At 41.8% G+C, this 19,821-nt stretch overlaps 1 protein-coding gene across 1 annotated transcript in view; it reads right to left on the bottom strand.

Annotated features, from left to right (window-relative positions):
* Positions 1-463: 463 nt before the first annotated feature.
* The window catches only part of LOC106568111 (trace amine-associated receptor 13c-like), a 29,362-nt gene continuing 10,004 nt past the window's right edge, over positions 464-19,821 (bottom strand). The window contains exon 3 of the mRNA XM_082959749.1: positions 464-631. Within this exon, the coding sequence (XP_082815875.1) occupies positions 464-631 (168 nt within the window). The remainder of the gene's footprint in view (positions 632-19,821) is intronic.

Here is a 19,821-nt window from a genome sequence, read left to right as displayed (position 1 = left end):
CAAGAAATGGTCAGACAGGCCACTTCCTGTAAAGGAATCTCTCAGGTTTTGACCTGCCATTTGAGTTCTGTTATACTCACAGACACCATTCAAACAGTTTTAGAAACTTTAGGGTGTTTTCTATCCATATGTAATAAGTATATGCATATTCTAGTTACTGGGTAGGAGTGGTAACCAGATTAAATCGGGTATGTTTTTTATCCAGCCGTGAAAATACTGCCCCCTAGCCATAACAGGATAATTTGTGAATCCATGATGTGATGCATGACAGGATTGGATGTTGCTGTGTCCACACAGCCTGTCCTTCAGCCTTACTGATTAGTTTAGATTAAAGAGTTTAATTGTCACATGTACAGAGTACAGTGAAATTATTGAGCTCCGAGCTCCAACAATGCAGGACAAAGTTAAGTAAAACAATGTAATTGATAAAATATAATAATAAAAAAATAACATTTGATATATATTAACAGTACTTATTAACAACTGTAGCGATGATACATGTCCACTGGGATGGGGGCATGGTAAAATGTCTGTTGATGGCGAGGGGAACAGCAGAGGGGGTGGAGGAAGACTGGGGTGGGGGCATGGTAAATGTCCATGGAGAAGCAGCAGAGGGGGTGGAGGAGGAAGACTGGGGAGCAGAGGGGAGAGACAGGGGGAGAACGTAGCTGACTAGTGGCGGCTATTCAGCAGCCTGATGGTCTGTGTTTAGAAGATTTTTGCCAGTCTTACAGTTTCTGCATGGTACTCCTATACTGCCAGTGTCTGATTGATGGAAACAGGGTGAACAGGCCATGGCTCGGGTGGCTGGAGTCCCTGGTGATCTTCTTGGGCTTCCTGCGACACCTGGTGTTGTAGGTGTCTTGGATGGAAGGCAGTGTGCACCCAATTGTGCATTTGGCTGAGTGTACCATCGTCTGTATCGCCTGTAGTGCACTTGCTGAAGAAGACACAACAGCAATTCTTCAACCTCAGGAATCTTCTGATCCCTCCTGTCTCAGCCTCCAGTATTTATGCTGCAGTAGTTTATGTGTCGGGGGGCTAGGGTCAGTCTGTTACATCTGGAGTATTTATTTTGTCTTATCCGGTGTCCTGTGTGAATTTAAATATGCTCTCTCTAATTCTCTCTTTCTGTCTTTCTCTCGGAGGACCTGAGCCCTAGGACCATGCCTCAGGACTACCTGGTATGATGACTCCTTGCTGTCCCCAGTCCACCTGGCCGTGCTGCTGCTCCAGTTTCAACTGTTCTGCCTGCGGCTATGGAACCCTGACCTGTTCATCGGACGTGCTTGTTGCACCCTCGACAACTACTATGATTATTATTATTTGACCATGCTGGTCATTTATGAACATTTTAACATCTTGACCATGTTCTGTTATAATATCCACCCTGCACAGCCAGAAGAGGACTGGCCACCCCTCATAGCCTGGTTCCTCTCTAGGTTTCTGCCTAGGTTTTTGGCCTTTCTAGGGAGTTTTTCCTAGGGAGTTTTTCCTAGCCACCGTGCTTCTTTCACATGCATTGCTTGCGGTTTGGGCTTTTAGGCTGGGTTTCTGTACAGCACTTTGAGATATCAGCTGATGTACGAAGGGCTATATAAATACATTTGATTTGATTTGAAGAAATTTGGCCTGTCCCGAAGGCCCTCACAGTTTTCTACAGGAGCACCAACGACGGCATACTGCATCACAGCCTGGTACAGCTGTCTATGTGGTTTCAATACTTTCAGAATATACTGTACGCACAAATTATGGCAAGAACAGCTCAAATAAGCAAAGAGAAATGACAGTCCATCATTAATTTAAGACATGAAGGTCAGTCAATCCAGAAAATGTCAAGAACTTTTAAAGTTTCTTCAAGTGCAGTTGCAAAAACCATCAAGTGCTATGATGGAACTGGCACTCATGATGACCGCCACAGGAAAGGAAGACCCAGAGTTACCTCTGCTGCAGAGAATAAGTTAATTAAAGTTACCAGCCTCAGAAATTGCAGCCCAAATAAATGCGTCACAGAGTTCAAGTAACAGACACATCTCAACATCAACTGTTCAGAAGAGACTGCATGAATCAGGCCTTCATGGTCGAATTGCTGCAAAGAAAGTACTGCTAAAGTACAACAATAAGAAGAAGAGACTTGCTTGGGCGAAGAAAAACGAGCAATGGACATTAGACCAGTGGAAATCTGTCCTATGGTCTGATGAGTCCAAATTTGAGATTTCTGGTTCCAACCACCATGTCTTGTGAGACGCATAGTAGGAGAACAGATGATCCCCACATGTGTGGTTCCCACCGGGAAGCATGGAGGAGGAAGTGTGATGGTGTTCAAGGCACAGCATTCTGCAGCAATACACCACCCCATCTGGTTTGCGCTTGGGACTATCATTTGTTATTCAACCGGACAATGACCCAACACACCTCCAGGCTGTGTAAGGGCTATTTTACCAAGAAGGAGAGTGATGGAGTGCTGCATCAGATGACCTGGCCACAGTCACCCGACCTCAACCCAATTGAGATGGTTTGGGATAAGTTGGACCGCAGAGTGATGGAAAAGCAGCCACCAAGTGCTCAACATATGTGGGAACTCCTTCAAGACTGTTGGAAGAGCATTCCAGGTGAAGCTGGTTGAGAGAATGCCAAGAGTGTGCAAAGCTGTCATCAAGGTAAAGGGTGGCTACTTTGAAGAATCTCAAATGTTAAATATATTTTGATTTAACCCTTTTTTGGTTACTACATGATTCCATATGTGTTATTTCATAGTTTTGATGTCTTCACTATTATTCTACAATGTAGAAAATAGTACAAATAAAGAAAAACCCTGGAATGAGTAGGTGTGTCCAAACTTTTGCCTGGTACTGTATATTGTCACGACTTGGAGCTTGTGGTTACACCCACCGCTCGTCCCGTTGATGGAAGTAGAGCGTGTCTACTGTTTATGTCCAGCATGTGTCTGGCCCATTTGCTTTGATGAAAGCGAGAGTATTGCGCTAGAGCGGAAACTAACTCTGTTTTTGGATACCTCCCTGCAAGTGGAGGCCCCGGCATCTGGGAAACTAAGTAAAACACCATCCTGTGTAGATAACCAAGGTGGCTTATGGGAAGGTTAGAAATGACTGACTAAGCAATCTTGGTATCAGCTATATAAAAACTGTGCATTGTTTGTAAAGGCTAGGCTGCTCATCTCAACAGTCAAGACTGTTGGGCTGACTGGTTTCATTACTGCAATAATTAATCCAAATTAAATAAGATGAGTGTTTGAAGAAATGACAAAGTCTCTCTCAGTACTGAATTTCCACGACAGATGTGTCACCGCTTTTCCCTGCTCACAAGAGCGCAAGGAAGAGAGGCATGCTCGAGAATGACCAGTTGGCGGGTGAATGGATCCCTTTTTGGAGGAGAGGGGATCATCTCATTCGCCACTCGACCTGTTGGTCTCCAACTGACGCTGTGTGATTGGATACTTAGAGCTTGTGATTCTCCGATAAGTGTAACATCTCACTTATATTCGCATAGAAACGGGCTGCGCAAGTAACCCAAAGTTTTGGGTCCACTTCTGAAAGAAAGATACACTGAACAGTGTTACTTGAGATTCCGTGCATAATAGAGGCTTTCATCTCACCTTGCATCTCAGTCATCAATTATGCTTGTAGTTCCTTCTTCCATTACTCCATGTCAGTGGGCATGGGGGTTGCCCCTCTCTGGGGTGGATGCTATACAGCCCCAGCACACTGGGCCTCCCCATGGATGTCCGACCACCTCCTTCCAAGGCTCTCCTTGGTCGCATCTGCAAATGACATGTTACGGTTATGACGAAGTTCTTGACTAACTGGCCGCGTGTAAACCTAATTAGGGTAATAAAAAAATCCCCATCAAAATCTGTCTGTTGAAGCTAGAGGTATCTGTAAAAATTGGAAAGTCAACTATAAAAAGGTGCAGAATTCTGGCCACTTATTATCATGTTATGAATATTTCACCAAAAATGTCATACACATCAAACCAAATATTGTTCCTGGTCAAAAATAAAATGGAAAGGGGCCTAACAAGTGGCACAGCGGTCTAAGGCTAGAGGTGCTAGAGGCTGTAACTACAGACATGGGTTCGATCCCGAGCTGTATCACAACCGGCCGTGATCGGGCAGCGCACAATTGGCCCAATGTCGTCCGGGTTAGTGGAGGGTTTGGCCGGGGGGTGGTGGGGCTTTAGTTGGCTCATCGAGCTCTAGCGACTCCTTGTGGGGGGCTGGGAGCTTGCAGGCTGACCTCGGTCGTCAGTTGAACGGTGTTTCCTCCAACACATTGGTGCGGCTGGCTTCTGAGTTAAGCGGGCGGGTGATAACCTCTATGGGCTAGGTGGGACGCAGCGGCGTTTTGTTCGTGCGTTCTAGACACTATCCTAAAGGCTAAATAAGGGTGACGAGCATGGCGCAATTCGTGACAAAAGAAGTCTAAATATTCCATTACCGTACTTCGAAGCATATCAACCGCTGTTTAAAATCAATTTTTATGCAATTTTTCTCATAAAAAAGCGATAATATTCCGACCGGGAATCTGCGTTTAGATAAACAGACAAAGGAAAACAAAGCATTCGGTCGAAGCGGGCACGCGCCTAAGCCCATAGTACTCTGAGTGGCCACTTGCCAAAAGCGATAAAGTGTTTCAGCCAGAGCCTGCCTCGATATCGTTCAACTTTTTCCCGGGCTCTGAGACCCTATGGAAGACGTAGGAAGTGTCACGTTATTGCACAGATCCTGAGTCTTCAATAAAAAGAGCCAAGATGAAACACTACTTCTCAGACAGGCCACTTCCTGCTTGAAATCTTCTCAGGTTTTGGCCTGCCATAGGAGTTCTGTTATACTCACAGACACCATTCAAACAGTTTTAGAAACTTTAGGGTGTTTTCTATCCAAAGCCAATAATTATATGCATATTCTAGTTACTGGGCAGGAGTAGTAACCAGATTAAATCGGGTACGTTTTTTATCCAGCCGTGTCAATACTGCCCCCTAACAGGTTAAGAAGCGCGGGTTAGGAGGATGCATGACTTGACATGCACCTCCCGAGCCTGTTGGGGAGTTGCAGCGATGAGACAAGATTGAAATTCCGGAGAAAAAGGGGGTAAAATAAATACAATTATAATAAGCACATTGTGTGCAGAATTCATTCATCTGTGGCTACTTTGAAAAATGAAAAATATATTTTGATTTTTTTTAACACTTTTTTGGTTACTACATGTTTCCATATGTGTTATTTCATAGTTTTGATGTCTTCATTATTATTCTACAATGTAGAAAATAGTAAAAGGAAAGAAAAACCCTTGAATGAGTATGTGTCTCCAAACTTTTGACTGGTACTGTATATGTATAGGAAGTAGAGGCAAGCTCGTCTTAGGAAAACCCTGGAATGAGTAGGTGTGTCCAAACTTTTGACTGGTACTGTAAGTGTGATGCACTTTGAGAAAAAAATACTTTATTTTGGAGTTCAAGACGGGCTATGCATATTTCTATACCTTCTCCATAGAATTCAGGCAGTTGATGACAATACACCACATCGAATATTCAATTTTGGAGTTGTCCCTTTTGTTCATACACATACTGTATCTTCCCTCTCATTGGCTAGAATGGTCTTACCTTCCATATTTGAGGACATGTATTTCCATTGTTAGATAATCTTTTACCCTCTCTGACAGTCATATGGGTGGTGTTGGTGGGGATACGTCAGGCGGTAAGGGCAGTGCTACGTGCTGTATCGCCACAGGCTGCAAGGGGGGGGGGGGGTTAGGGGTTGACATGAGTCTGGTTCCATCTCCACTCTGTAAAGCAAAGTGGTCTGGTCAATCCTGTGATAAGGTGGAGTGAAACTCCTGTTAAATATTTTTGTGATCAGTAGAATTTATAATTTATCTAGTCAAATGACTGCAAGATGTGTCACCAAATTGAGGAGTGTGTTTTTCTTTATTTTCTATGTCACTGGATGTTTCCAAGGTCAGAATGGAAGTGCAATTATGTTGTGGCAATGGATGCAAATGCAATGTTCCTCAATTCATGCCATTAAAGTAAGAGTGAGTATAGGTTGTTAGTACATTATTGGTTTAAGCTATTACACCATTGATACCTTTTTTAACCACTTTATAATGTAATAATCAACGAATAATGTAATAGTAATTATTTCCTTATTTTAAAACGTTATTTTGTTATGCGTTCAGCATATTTTTTATCCTACAGATCTGTCCATGCCTTAAAGCCAAGGTAGGGGATTTAGTTCCACCTGCAGTTATGAAATGTTTGCTCAAGAGTATAATTAATTGGCTGACTCCTCCAGCTGACCTGAATGGACTTCTATGAATCTTCTTTAACCCTTATCAAGTCCCACCCAGTTGACTACTTAAAAATGGTTAACATCCTGAATGGTGCTACCGATGCTAAAACATGCTTTGGGCCAAGACGGCCCTCTATCCACCTTGATAATCAGCTCAGACACCTGAGTTCCAGAAACCAGAGGGGGCAACAAGCTAGCGGTCATAGGATACAAAATTAACAGTGAATGATAACAGCCAGCCCTCCCATAAAATACCACACTGAAGTTCTCCAGACTTTCAATAATAGAATTAACCAAAAAAGATTTGGAAAGATGGCCCTGCAAGACTACAGGAGTCTTCATGAACATGTCAATATGTCATGGAATATGTGCAAAGGGAAATTGAAAGTCAGGAAGTTGATAAGATGGTATAACGTTATGGTGTGTGCTCTTATGGCATTCCATAAGAACATTCCATAGACTTGTAAAATTGTCCATTTGAACTAAATGATGAAATAATTACTCAAGTTGAGGGAGACAGTTACATCATAGGAACAAATACTATTTGACAGACATCATCCTGCAATATTCTAACCCAATCATAATTTTCTGGTTTGTTGCTGTTCTCTCAGATTCCAGAGGGTCCTGCAAGACTATGTAATAATAACACATTGCATTCAACCAATTAAACGTGTCAAGCATGCACGCACACACACACACACACACACACACACACACACACACACACACACACACACACACACACACACACACACACACACACACACACACCACACACACACACACACACACACACACACACACACACACACACACACACACTTTCACCTCTGTAGACCTCATGAATCCCAAAGAGCATACTACACCAACAACCTTTTCTCTGTGACTGATGACACTATGACCATAGCATCTCTACTGGGTAAATGAACAACTCCTTAATGATGTTCGCTTGACTTTAAGTTTCTCACACCAGAGGATAATGGTATAATCTGTATGGAAGGCTCTGGCATAATGAGGTCCAAAACTCACAGGAATTATTCCAATTAAAGGTGTTGGAGACAAACACAAATGCTATACTCCAAGGCATAAACATTCAGAGTTAACCTGACAATGAACCCCAGTGCACCTTTCTAGTGTAATTTGTGTGCATGCACAAGAGTACAACCTTCATTAGGACACTCTCAGTCTGGCTCAGTACAACCCTTACCCCGAACAAAAGTTGGCATAGGTCAAGAATCCCACCTCTGAATCATGCCTCTGTCACAGCTGGGATCTGAACCTTGGTCTCCTGCATGGAAAATGAACATCTTAGCCATTAGGCCTAGAGGAAATTTCCTCTTGGACCGAAGGTGCCACTGATTTTGAAACCACATGCAGGGATACCTCATCACCATCACGAGAGTGTGAGTCTGACTCAACTCTGCTTAACCTCCCCCTTAAAGAGGTTTACAAAATCAGGTAACTTTCCCGGGAATTCCAGGTTTTCCAGCAATCCTGTTTGGATAATTGTGGAAGATCCTGCTTATTCCCTCCTGATTTCGGGAATTTTCCTACCAGGTTTTCTGGAAAACCAGGGAATTTTGTGAAAGTTAACACATTTTTGCAACCCTACCCTTACCTCACTCAAGTCTCAATCATACACGCCTCTCTATAGTTACTTTATTTAATAATAAGTTATTTTCATTTCATGGATCATTGTTTATCAACACAGCTAAACTATGATCCAGGATCATCACTGCTAAATTATTATCCAGGGTCAACACAGACATATTACCATACAGAATCAACACAACTAAATGATGAACCAGGCTCAACACAGCTAAATTACAATCCACTATCAAAATAGACACATCTTATATGCTAACTGCTTGTTTCAGAAATGTTGCATTGAATTTAAAATTCAAATCAGGCCTCTGATAAGACCTTCCTAAGAGGTGTTATGGCACTATACAATAGCAACTTATTTATCTATCACCTTCTCCGAAGGGACCATTGTTTCTATGATAAATAGTTGGGCAACAAGTAAATGTTCAATAGTTTAATCCGTCCAAGTAGCAGCGGCACAAACTTTAGTGGCACAACACGTTCCATCTCCATCCCTTTACTTCTCTGTCACTCAGTCATCTCTCACGTGAATCCCTCCTCACGTGTAGGTGATTATGGGAACAGTAGTCTCCGAAAAAATGGCCCAACAAGATCTCTATGGCGTCGCCATAATAAAAGTCACAGATTACAAATCATACATTTCTGATTACAAAACATAGGCATCTTATTGCAAAAGAAGAGCTACAGTCGTCCCCCCTACAAAACAAAATGCGCCTGTTTCTATTACCTCAACAGAAGCAGCTAGACTGTGCTGGAGAAATAACTGTCTGCTTGGCAAAATGTTAACAACATATAAAAACAATATCAGTAACATACACATTACAACAATAATTAAATTGTATGCAAGAACAGCCCAAACTCTAGTGGATTATGTGCTGTGTAGCCTTATTTAGAATGGTGAAGATATAGGAGTGGTTGTACCCACTGTGACTATTAAAACCTACCCTAACCAAAAACCGTGGATAGATGGCAGAATTCGCACAAAACTGAAAGTGTGAACCACCGCATTTAACCATGGCAAGGTGACTGGGAGTATGGCAGAATACAAACAGTGTAGATATTCCCTCCGCAAGGCAATCAAACAGGCAAAACATCAGTACAGAGACAAAGTGGAGTCGCAATTCAATGGTTCTATCACGAGACGTATGTGGCAGGGTCTACATACAATCACAGTCTACAAAAGGAAAACTAGCCACGTCGCTGACGTCTTGCTTCCAGACAAGCTAAACACCGTCTTCGCCCACTTTGAGGATAACACAATACCACCGATGGGGCCCGCTACCAAGGACTGTGGGATCTCCTTCTCCGTGGCCGATGTGAATAAGACATTTAAGCATGTTAACCCCCGCAAGGCTGCCGGCCCAGACGACATCCCTAGCTGCGTCATCAGAGCATGTGCAGACCAGTTGGCTGGTGTGTTTACAGACATATTTAATCTCTCCCTATTCCAGTCTGCTGTACCAACATGCTTCAAGATGGCCACCATTGTTCCTCTACCCAAAAAAGCAAAGGTAACTGAACTAAATGACTATCGCCCCGTAGCACTCATTTCTGTCAACAGGAAGTGCTTTGAAAGACTAGTGTCATGACTCTCCTTGCTGAGGATCAAAGGCCCATATCAGCTTGGTAAATAGCTGACAACAGCCAGACCCTCTTACCCACAGAAGAGGGGGGGGGGGTTGACACCTTAATACTTGGTTGTAAATTAGACAGTAGCTGAATCTCACCCTTTTCACAAAGGCCTGGGTCTAACAGAGATACTAGAAGAAGACCTTCAACACGTAAATAGATGTATTACTTCTTACCCAAAAGAGCGGCAGTTTTGGGCAAGGTATTAGGGTTACTGTGAAAGTAGTTCCCAAAAGTATCCAAGTGTTACTTCTCTTTCTCTCTCTCTCTTGAACTCTCCATCTTGTGTAACAAGTGTCATATTGTGTTAGCCCGCTAGGGATCTGTTGTCATCGTATTAAGTTTCTAACCAATAACCTATACCGTGTGTGTGTATCCTGTGTTATCATTTAGTTTGTTCGTAAATGAATAATCAAAATCAATTTGTGTGGTATGGAACGATCAGTAAGACTCGGGTTTGTGCAGCTTCAAAAAGTATGCGATGTTCAGAATGAGACTGATAAGAGGTAATTGATTAATAAGTGACTGTTATCGATATACAGTTGAAGTCGGAAGTTTACATACACTTAGGCTGGAATCATTAAAACTCTCTTTCAACCACTCCACACATTTCTTGGTAACAAACAAGTTTTGCCAAGGCGGTTAGGACATCTACTTTGGGCATGACACAAGTCATTTTTCCAACAATTGTTTACAGACAGATTATTTCACTTATAATTTACTGTATCACAATTCCAGTGGGTCAGAAGTTTACATACACTAAGTTGACTGTGCCTTTAACCTGTTAGGGCTAGGGGGCAGTATTTGCACGGCTGGATAAAAAAAATGTACCCGATTTAATCTGGTTACTAATCCTACCCAGTAACTAGAATATGCATATACTTATTATATATGGATAGAAAACACTCTAAAGTTTCTAAAACTGTTTGAATGGTGTCTGTGAGTATAACAGAACTCATTTGGCAGGCAAAACCCTGAGACATTTTCTGACAGGAAGTGGATACCTGATGTGTTGTATTACCTTTAAACCTATGCCATTGAAAAACACAGGGGCTGAGGAATATTTTGGCACTTCCTATTGCTTCCACTAGATGTCACCAGCCTTTACAAAGTGTTTTGAGTCTTCTGGAGGGAGATCTGACCGAACAAGAGCCATGGAACGATGATGGCCCATTAGACACCTGGCGCGCGAGTTCATGTTGGGTACCCTCGTTCCAATACGTTATAAAAGAGTATGCATTCGTCCACCTTGAATATTATTCATGTTCTGGTTAAAAAAGGCCCTAATGATTTATGCTATACAACGTTTGACATGTTTGAACGAACGTAAATATATTTTTTCCCCTCGTTCATGAAGTGAAGTCCGGCGGGCTTAGATCATGTGCTAACAAGACGGAGATTTTTGGACATAAATGATGAGCTTTTTTGAACAAAACTACATTCGTTATGGACCTGTGATACCTGGAAGTGACATCTGATGAAGAGAATCAAAGGTAATGGATTATTTACATAGTATTTTCGATTTTAGATCTCCCCAACATGACGGCTAGTCTGTATCGCAACGCGTATTTTTCAGGGCGCAGTGCTCAGATTATTGCAAAGTGTGATTTCCCAGTAAGGTTATTTTTAAATCTGGCAAGTTGATTGCGTTCAAGAGATGTAAATCTATAATTCTTTAAATGACAATATAATATTTTACCAATGTTTTCTAATTTTAATTATTTAATTTGTGGTGTTGACTTGACTGCCGGTTATTGGAGGGAAACGATTTCCTCAACATCAATGCCATAGTAAAACGCTGTTTTTGGATATAAATATGAACTTGATAGAACTAAAAATGCATGCATTGTCTAACATAATGTCCTAGGAGTGTCATCTGATGGAGATTGTAAAAGGTTAGTGCATCATTTTAGCTGGTTTTATGGTTTTGGTGACCCTGTCTTTGAATTGACAAAACATTACACACAACTCTTGTAAATGTACTGTCATAACATACTCTAAATTTATGCTTTCGCCGTAAAACCTTTTTGAAATCGTAAAACGTGGTTAGATTAAGGATATGTTTATCTTTCAAAGGGTGTAAAATAGTTGTATGTTTTAAAAATTTGAATTTTGACATTTATTTGGATTCAAATTTGCCGCTCTTGAAATGCACCTGCTGTTGATGGAGTGCACCACGGGGGGGACGCAGGCGTCCCACCTAGCCCATAGAGGTTAAACAGCTTGGAAAATTCCCCAAAATTATGTCATGGCTTTAGAAGCTTCTTATAGGCTAATTGACATAATTTGAGTCAATTGGAGGTGTACCTGTGGATGTATTTCAAGGCCTACCTTCAAACTCAGTGGCTCTTTGCTTGACATCATGGGAAAATCAAAAGAAATCAGCCAAGACCTCAGAAAAAAAATTGTAGACCTCCACATGTCTGATCCACCCTTGGGAGAGAGAGAGAAAAGCATCCTGTGGTGGACTGCAATAGCATCGAATAGTCCCCGCGATATGCAACTTTTCAGCAAAGTCAGGAACCAATACACGCAGTCAGTCAGGAAAGCTTTTTCAAACAGACATTTGCAACCTGTAGCTCTAACTACAGAAAGTTTTGGGACACTGTAAAGTCCATGGAGAATAATAGCACCTCCTCCAAGCTGTCCACTGCACTGAGGCTAGGTAACACTGCCACCACCGATAAATCCACGATAATTGAGAATTTCAATAAGCATTTATCTACGGCTGGCCATGCTTTCCTCCTGGCTACCCGAACACCGGTCAACAGCTCCACACCCCAGCTTCTTCTTCAACCAAATCCAGATAGCAGATGTTCTGAAAGAGCTGCAAAACCTGGACCCGTACAAATCAGCTGGGCTAGACAATCTGTTTCTAAAATTTCCACCGCCATTGTTGCAACCCCTATTACCAGTCTGTTCAACGTCTCTTTCGTATCATCTGAGATCCCTAAAGATTGGAAAGCTGCCGCGGTCATCCCCCTCTTCAAAGGGGGTGACACTCTAGACCCAAACTGTTACAGACCTATATCCATCCTGCCCTGCCTTTCTAAAGTCTTCCAATGCCAAGTTAATAAACAGATCACTGACCATTTCGAATACCCACCGTACCTTCTCCGCTGTGCAGTCCAGTTCTCGTGCTGGTCACGGGTGCACCTCAGCAAAGCTCAAGGTACTAAACGATATAATAACCGCCATCGATAAAAGACAGTACTGTGCAGCCGTCTTCATCGACCTGGCCAAGGCTTTCGACTCTGTCAATCATCGTATTCTTATCGGCAGACTCAACAGCCTTGGTTTCTCAAATGACTGCCTCGCCTGGTTCACCAACTACTTCTCAGACAGAGTTCAGTGTGTCAAATCAGAGGGCCTGTTGTTCGGACCTCTGGCAGTCTCTATGGGTGTACCACAGGGATCAATTCTCGGGCCGACTCTTTTCTCTGTATATGTCAACAATGTCGCTCTTGCTGCGGGTGATTCCCTGATCCACCTCTACGCAGACGACACCATTCTGTATACATCTGGCCTTTCTTTTGACACTGTGTTAACTAACCTTCAAACGAGCTTCAATGCCATACAACACTCCTTCTGTGGCCTCCAACTGCTCTTAAACGCTAGTAAAACCAAATGTATGCTTTTCAACCTTTCACTGCCCATACCCGCCCGCACGGCTAGCATCACTGCTCTGGACGATTCTGAATTAGAGTATGTGGACAACTACAAATACCTAGGTGTCTGGCTAGACTGTATTCTCTCCTTCCAGACTCATATTAAACATCTCCAATCCAAAATTAAATCTAGAACCGGCTTCCTATTTCGCAACAAAGCCTCCTTCACTCACGCCGCCATTGTTTTTATTTACTTTTCTGCTCTTTTACACACCAGTATTTGTACTTGCACATCACCTTCTGCTCAACTATCACTCCAGTGTTCATTTGCTAAATTGTAATTACTTCGCTACAATGGCCTATTTATTGCCTTACCTCCTCACGCCATTTGCACACACTGTACAGTATATAGACTTTCTTTTTTTTCTATTGTGTTATTGACTGTATGCTTGTTTATTCCATGTGTAACTCTGCGTTGTTGTTTGTGTCGCACTGCTTTGCTTTATCTTGGCCAGGTCACAGTTGTAAATGAGAACTTGTTCTAAACTAGCTTACCTGGTTAAATAAAGGTGAAAAAAATGAAAAAAAATCTGGGGCTTATGTCGTGCCACTACAGGTTTGAATGGCTAGGTAGCAATTGGAAATACTGTTAAGTATACTGTCAAAAACACATTGTTTGGACTGTGTAGAGCAGGGCTCTCCAACCCTGTTCCTGGAGAGCTACATGTTGCAATTTGCAACAACTACTTAGTTAAAGTACCTGAACAACTACCCATTAAAAAATATGTATTAATATATATAGCTGTAATTTCTACTGTAGCTTGCAAATCTTCCTTTTTTCACAGCTGTCACAAATCCTGTTATGCCGTAGCAACCTTGAGTTAACTGTAAACTTCTATTTGCTTCCATTTCATTTAAATTGTTGTTTTTTGGCAAGTTGTTGTTATTATAATGTGTCTTTTTATCTGGATGTGGTACACTTTGTACAACTCTCGTTTGCCCATGTTTCTTTGAGATCCTATGAATTGTAAAGTTTTGTGATACTCTCAACTCATCCTGTGCTATACACTTTTTTATAACACCTCAAATTCATGTCACTTTACTTAAAGGTAAATTGCAGCAGTTTTATTGCAATATCAAATCATTTCTGGAAAACAATTAAGTACCTTAATAGCCTAGTGGTTATCGGTCCAACGCTCTATCCTAGTGGTTAGAGCATTGGGCCAGTAACCGAAAGGTTTTTAGATTGAATCCCCGAGCTGACAAGGTAAAAATCTGTCGTTCTGCCCCTGAACAAGGTAGTTAACCCACTGTTCCTAGGCTGTCATTGTAAATAAGACTTTTTTATTAACTGACTTGCCTAGTTAAATAAAGGATAAATAAATAAAAATAACACCTTACAGTGATTGTTTTCAATTAAAATGGTCAAAAATAAACAAAAATAGCTTCTTAGCAAAGAGAAATTTCTCAAGCAAGAATTTATCTAGGACCATCTGGGAGTGATCTAAGTGGGGAGTGGAAACCTGAAAACGAGCTGTTATTGGCTTCCTTATTGGTCTATTAACTAATTTACCGTCTATCCCACCAAAACAGGCTGAAATTTCAGGTGGTCTTTTCAAACAGTTCTTACACTAAAATGTTGCATTTTCATAATTTTCACAATTTCACAGTACTATTCCAACCTCAATTTTACAGTATTACCTCTGTGTTGTGTGCTTATTCTTCCATTTATATATTCCAGGTCATTTTATGAATCATAAATACATAATAGTTATATAACTTTAGTAACATTTACAAATGTGGGACTAATGAGTCCTAAACGGTTAACGAAATGTCTGTAAATACCTAATAAATGGTTTATAACTAAAAGTTATTATAACGTTTTTCCCATAATTTCTTATTCTTACACTTTACACTCAACTTCTTGCACTACACCATTGAGTTAGACCTAGAGGTTATCTGATATAATTGAGTAACTTTACTACATTTGTAAAAGCGTTGTGTCCCCATTGGGCCACTAAAGGGGTGACATTAAACAATATATGAAATGATTCATGAAGTCCCCAAAATGAACTTTACTTTTACGGTACTTAAATATCTTACAAATCAAATCAATCAAATTTATTTTTATATAGCCCTTCGTACATCAGCTGATACAGGTCTGGACAGGAGTTCGCGCCTCTCAGTTTTGGACCGTTTCGTTCATAAAACCATTTACCAGGATCCGGTACCTCGCAGGCATGAAAGATAATTGTCACTGTTTACAATGGAAAAAGCAATCATAGTTCAAGGAATTGATTTGAGTTGGGCAGGATCAGGTTCATGGTTTGCGCAACATTGTAGCCTATATAGACTAACATGTGGCCATTGTTGTGGTGAGAGAGAGTAGCAGGTCTTTAACTCTCACATACAGTGCATTCAGAAAGTATTCAGACCCCTTGAATTTTTTTTACATTTTGTTACGTTACAGCCTTATTCTAAAATGGATTAAATAAATGTTTTTCCTCATCAATCTACACACAATATTCAATAATGACAAAGCAAAAGCAGGTTTTTAGAAATGTTTCCAAAGTATTAAATATTTATTTTTAAATAAGGTTTGCTTGAAATCTAGCTCAGGTGCACCCTGTTTCCATTGATCATCCTTCAGATGTTTCTACAACTTGATTGAAGTCCACTTGTGGTAAATTCAAGTGATTGGACATGATTTGGAAAGGCACACACCTATCTATATAAAGTCCAACAGTTGACAGTGCATGTCAGAGCAAAAACCAAGCCATGAGGTCGAAGGAATTGTCCTAGTGTGCCGAGCCAGCATTGTGTCGAGGCACAGATCTGGGGAAAGGTACCAAAACATTTCTGCAGCATTGAAGGTCCCCAAAAACACAGTGGCCTCCATCATTCTTAAATGGAAAAAGTTTGGAACCACCAATGCTCTAACTAGAGCTGGCTGCCTGGCAAAACTGAGCAAATGAGGAAGAAGGGCCTTGGTCAGGGAGGTGACCAAGAACCCGATGGTCACTCTGACAGAGCTCTAGAGTTCCTCTGTGGAGATGGGAGAACCTTCCAGAAGGACAACCATCTCTGCAGCACTCCACCAATCAAGCCTTTATGGTAGAGTGGCCAGACGGAAAGCGCTCCTCAGTAAATGGCACATGACAGCCCACTTGGAGATTGCCAAAAGGCACCTAAAGGACCCTCAGACCATGAAAAACAAAAGTATCTGATCTGATGAAACCAAGATTGAACTCATTGGCCTGAATGCCAAGCGTCACGTCTGGAGGAAACCTGGCACCATCCCTATGGTGAAGCATGGTGGTGGTAACATCATGCAGTGGGGATGTTTTCACTGTCAGGGACTGGGAGACTAGTCAGGATCGAGGGAAAGATAAACGGAGCAAAGTACAGAGAGATACTTGATGAACACCTGCTCCAGAGCACTCAGGACCTCAGATGGGGTCGAGGTTCACCATCCAAAAGGAGAACGACCATAAGTACACAGACAAAACAACAAAGGAATGGCTTCGGGACTTGTCTCTGAATGGCCTTGAGTGGCCTAGCCATAGCGCGGACTTGAACCCGATCGAACATCTCTGGAGAGACCTGAAAATAGCTGTGCAGCGACACTCCCCATCCAACCTGACAGAGCTTGAGAGGATCTGCAAGAAGAATGTGAAAATCCCACCAAATACAGGTGTGCCAAGCTTGTAGCTTCATACCCATGATGACTCGAGGCTGTAATCGCTGCCAAAGGTGCTTCAACAAAGTACTGAATCAAGAGTCTGAATGCTAATGTGATTTTTTTTTTGCAAGCGTTTTTAAAAACCTATTTTTCCTTTGCTATTATGGGGTATTGTGTGTAGATTGATGAGGGAAAACACGTTTTAATACATTTTAGGACAAGGCTGTGACTAAGCAATATGTTGGAAAAGTCAAGGGGTCCAAATACTTTTCCGAATGCACTGTAACTAGAATGAAATTCACTTTATATGACATCTCTCCCTCTTTGCTCTGATAGACATGAAACTGCAACTCTCATCTCTCCAGTGTTGCACTTCATCACGTATTTCCTTATAGAATCCTTAAAGAATTCGCTGATGAATTGAAATAGGCTACATTTGACAGTTGTACTGTATAATTTCTGCTTCCTGTTCAGAAATAATTTCAATCATTCCCAATACTACACCAGCAAGTGGCATATAATTTAGCCACAGATCAAGAGCTTTTTTTTTTTAAATTAGACTAGCTGTGGATTGTCTGTAGCCCAACCACAGGTCATGCCTAAAGGCCTTTTGCAATATTAGAAAGCAAATGGATCCCCTTGAAAAGAGAATACTAATCTTTCTGCAGGCTACAAAGTTATTTACTTCCAAATCGGGCTATTGAGCTAAAAGCATTGTTTTACAAAGTAAAACAAGAGAGAGATAAGCATGCTGGCGGTGCTTTCACTCTAGTGGTAGCATGAGACGGAGTCTACAACCCACACAGGTGGCTCAGGTAGTGCAGCTCATCCGGATGGCACATCAATGCGAGCTGTGGCAAGAAGGTTTGCTGTGTCTGTCATCGTAGTGTCCAGAGCATGGAGGCGCTACCAGGAGACAGGCCGGTACATGAGGAGATGTGGAGGAGGCCGTAGGAGGGCAACAACCCAGCAGCAGGACCGCTATCTCCGCCTTTGTGCAAGGAGGAGCAGGAGAAGCACTGCCAGAGCCCTGCAAAATGACCTCCAGCAGGCCACAAATGTGCATGTGTCTGCTCAAACGGTCAGAAACAGACTCCATGAGGGTGGTATCAGGGCCCGACGTCCACAGGTGGGGGTTGTGCTTACAGCCCAACACCGTGCAGGACATTTGCCAAGATTGGCAAATTCGCCACTGGCGCCCTGTGCTCTTCACAGATGAAAGCAGGTTCACACTGAGCACATGTGACAGAGTCTGGAGACGCCGTGGAGAACGTTCTGCTACCTGCAACATCCTCCAGCATGACCGGTTTGGCGGTGGGTCAGTCATAGTGTGGGATGGCATTTCTTTGGGGGGCCGCACAGCCCTCCATGTGCTCGCCAGAGGTAGCCTGACTGCCAATAGGTACCGAGATGAGATCCTCAGACCCCTTGTGAGACCATATGCTGGTGCGGTTGGCCCTGGGTTCCTCCTAATGCAAGACAATGCTAGACCTCATGTGGCTGGAGTGTGTCAGCAGTTCCTGCAAGAGGAAGGCATTGATGCTATGGACTGGCCCGCCCGTTCCCCAGACCTGAATCCAATTGAGCACATCTGGGACATCATGTTTCGCTCCATCCACCAACGCCACGTTGCACCACAGACTGTCCAGGAGTTGGCGGATGCTTTAGTCCAGGTCTGGGAGGAGATCCCTCAGGAGACCATCCGCCACCTCATCAGGAGCATGCCCAGGCGTTGTAGGGAGGTCATACAGGCACGTGGAGGCCACACACACTACTGAGCCTCATTTTGACTTATTTTAAGGACATTACATCAAAGTTGGATCAGCCTGTAGTGTGGTTTTCCACTTTAATTTTGAGTTTGACTTCAAATCCAGACCTCCATGGGTTGATAAATTGGATTTCCATTGATTATGTTTGTGTGATTTTGTTGTCAGCACATTCAACTATGTAAAGAAAAAAGTATTTAAGACTATTTCTTTCATTCAGATCTAGGATGTGTTTAAGTGTTCCCTTTATTTTTATGAGCAGTATATATATTTTGAATAGTTCACTATAACCCATTTAATCAAGTTAGCCCTCCTCAACAGCGTCAACAGTAGCTCCCAAACCCTTGGCACTAGGAACATTTATAACTACTGTACTGTGACATTTAACATACCATGCACAAAATTCTGTCATTGTGTAAAACTTTACTTTGGGGCATTGTCATATTTGCATGTAGTTACATTTTACCATCAAATTCTTACACAATACCCCATTGAGTTAGACCTGGATGTTATCTTATATCATGCAGGATTGTACAGGTAACTGACAAAAGAATGGAAACACTCCAGTAAATGAGGTATAGATTTCCAGATTCTACAAGAGTGCCAAGGTGAATTGAAGTTGTGGTTAGTGGTGTCCAAACGGCCTATTAAGATGCCTATTGATATGTAATTAATATTTACTTGGGCAGTTTGCATTTCAACTTCACTACACTTGTTGAAGACATTGTGTTGCCAATGAGCCACTAGATGGTGGTGTTATACAACATTTAGAATGATTAATGAAGTCCTCAAAATGTACATAACTTTTACAGTAGTGACATACTACGTATCATTAAATAACATGGAACAACCACAGGCTTTGGTCTTCTGAATGTACAACCCAAAATTACTGTCTTTATAACAAGTTTATGCCTTCTACAATAAACTCATTCCTATCCAATCCTGCCAAATCATTCTGTATCAACAACAAGCAGAATCAACAAACGTGTCTATGATGACAAAAAACGGAGAAAAGTTATGTAATTGTATTGTTACATGAAATAAGCAATTAAAACAATAATAGTTTCAAATAATATTCAATCTATTTGTCAAATTTAGGAATTAAACAGAATTATCAACACCTTAACTTTAGAGTGAAAATATGTTTAGCTGTCAATTTGAACCATGGATAAAATAAAGCACACATTATTGGATAAGGAATTAAGAAATGGCAGAAAGCTT

The sequence above is a fragment of the Salmo salar genome, chromosome 13 (assembly GCF_965601325.2).
Source record: "Salmo salar chromosome 13, fSalSal1, whole genome shotgun sequence".
In the NCBI taxonomy this organism is placed as follows: domain Eukaryota; kingdom Metazoa; phylum Chordata; class Actinopteri; order Salmoniformes; family Salmonidae; genus Salmo; species Salmo salar.
Note: the sequence above shows the minus strand (reverse complement) of the source record. Positions and strands in the feature narration are given on the sequence as shown.